General features: G+C 66.1%; 1 protein-coding gene across 1 annotated transcript in view; it reads right to left on the reverse strand.

Annotated features, from left to right (window-relative positions):
• Positions 1–8: 8 nt before the first annotated feature.
• Positions 9–454, reverse strand: part of AK1 (adenylate kinase 1) — a gene marked incomplete at both ends in the record, with an annotated part of 674 nt that continues 228 nt past the window's right edge. Inside the window, one exon of the mRNA XM_009695820.1 lies at positions 9–92. Coding sequence (XP_009694122.1) covers positions 9–92 — 84 coding nt within the window. The remainder of the gene's footprint in view (positions 93–454) is intronic.

Below are 454 nucleotides of genomic sequence, written 5' to 3' on the forward strand. Positions count from 1 at the left end.
CCCCCCCCTCTGGTCTCCCCTCGCTTCAGCAGGCGTTTCACCATCGTCTCCTTCCCCGCATCCACGTAGAGCAGCAGCGTGGGGGGAGCGATCTGTGGGCAGAGGGGACACGGTTGTCACCACGCTGAGCCAGCACGGGGCTGGTTTGGTTTGGGGAGATGGTGGTGGTGAGCACGGGGGTCACAGGTGTCCCCACGTCATCCTCTGCCTCCCTTCACATGGGTCTGGGGGACACTGGGGCCGCCAGACCCATGCAGAGGGAGGCGGAGGGACACCGTGGCCAAACCCTGGCTCTCTGCCATCACCATCGCACCAGCACCGTGGTCACCCTCTCTCAGCCTGAGGATACCCTGGAGAGACGTCCCTGCCACCCCACCCTGGGCGCAGGCTGTCCCCAAGGCAGGAGGACCTGCCAGCTGGGATGGTGGCCCGGTTAGACCCTGTTGGGATGGGA

The sequence above is a fragment of the Cariama cristata genome, unplaced genomic scaffold (genome assembly GCF_000690535.1).
Source record: "Cariama cristata isolate BGI_N322 unplaced genomic scaffold, ASM69053v1 scaffold37922, whole genome shotgun sequence".
Classification (NCBI taxonomy): Eukaryota; Metazoa; Chordata; class Aves; order Cariamiformes; family Cariamidae; genus Cariama; species Cariama cristata.